The sequence below is a fragment of the Poecilia reticulata genome, linkage group LG7, assembly GCF_000633615.1.
Source record: "Poecilia reticulata strain Guanapo linkage group LG7, Guppy_female_1.0+MT, whole genome shotgun sequence".
NCBI lineage: Eukaryota > Metazoa > Chordata > Actinopteri > Cyprinodontiformes > Poeciliidae > Poecilia > Poecilia reticulata.
The window spans coordinates 17264859-17266295 of record NC_024337.1 but is presented as its reverse complement, the minus strand read 5'-3'; the positions used below and the strand labels follow the sequence as shown (position 1 = coordinate 17266295).

Here is a 1437-nt window from a genome sequence, read left to right as displayed (position 1 = left end):
TGCTGTCTGATGGTAAACTAAAGGCTGGTTTGTGTTGCAGGAACGGTTACACCTTAGCCAACGGACAGGTGACCTGCATCGCCAGACAACTCAGCGAAAGCAGCGACGGAGGAAAACATGAACCTATGTCCCCCCCACCAACTTCCTCCTAGTGCTCAACCCTCCTCTTCCTCTTCCTCCTCCTCCTCCTTTGCACCTTCCTCACCACCCTCTCGCCACCGCTCACATAGTCCAGCAATGGAGATGTAACGATGGCGGTCGTGTTGATGGRGTTTCCTCATCCTTTTTGCCTGTATATAGTATGTTTATATATTGACCAAAAGTTATAAAAAGCTCATATGTAAAAACATTTTTTATGCATATGTTGTAATAAATTACAACTGATAATAAAACTATATTCTAAACACCGCTTTTTTTGTCCACCACTTTTTTTTTTTTATCTGTTAACCTTTATATAGTGAGAATAAAACAATAACTTAATGTTTTCAGTAAGCGTCATATTTCCCTCATTCAAAGCTTTGGCTTATATAACCTAGAGAGAACACAGGTGACTCAACAATGGACTTAATCTGTTTACAACGCTGACATGATTAGAAACGATTAATTCAAGCGGAAATGCAGTTTATGCAACGTCTCAGTTTAGCTTTAATGTGGGTCAGCAGCTTGAGGAAGACGTCATGGAGAGGAAAGGTCAGGGAGATTAACTCAAACCAAATAACAAGGTGCTTACTGCACCCAGACGTCTTTAATTAAGTCCCTCATTGTTGTTAATTRTACAAAGTGATCAATACACACATTGCAAAACAGAAAATTGTACTATTGTCTGGTTTCTAGACAAAAAAAATCAAGACWAATTTGTTTTGTCTTGAAATAAGACAAAAATAACTTACARGTAACTTTTCAGCAAGATATATAAGTTTGTCCTTAATACTGATGAAAAAGCATTATTACCACTGGCACATTATTTAACTTAAAACATTGGAAAAACATCTGGTCAYAAGTGAAACAAGCTGCCAGTTGACCTCGTACTTWATCATCAATATTAAAGAACTTTTTATTAAAACTTAAACGTTTCAGCAAGACATGGGACTATTTTGAGTAAATAACGTCTTAATATTGATGAAAAAGTTTTCATTCCACTGGCAGATTATTTCACGATAGATGGCCGGGCAGTGCTCCGTTACCTAGCAACCCCAGCAAAGCCCAGCTCGTCAYCTAGCAACCAAGTTCTAGTTCCACAGGAAGATTGCTTCACTTAAATAACAAAACATTTTCCCCAAGTTATCAGTTAAATAATTTGCCAGTAGAACTTGTACTTTTTGATCAATATTAAGGGATTATATTGACTTAAAACAAGCTCCTATTGCTGAAAGGTTACTTGTAAGTTAGCTTTGTTTTATTTCAAGTGTACTAAGATATTTGCACTAGAAACTAAAT

The 1437-nt window shown here is 36.9% G+C and overlaps 1 protein-coding gene across 1 annotated transcript in view; it reads left to right on the top strand.

The window, feature by feature from the left end:
• Window positions 1-409, top strand: part of ppdpfa (pancreatic progenitor cell differentiation and proliferation factor a) — a 12652-nt gene extending 12243 nt beyond the window's left edge. The window contains exon 5 of the mRNA XM_008414397.2: window positions 41-409. Within this exon, the coding sequence (XP_008412619.1) occupies window positions 41-152 (112 nt within the window). The 3' untranslated portion in view covers window positions 153-409. The remainder of the gene's footprint in view (window positions 1-40) is intronic.
• The last annotated feature ends 1028 nt before the right edge of the window (window positions 410-1437 follow it).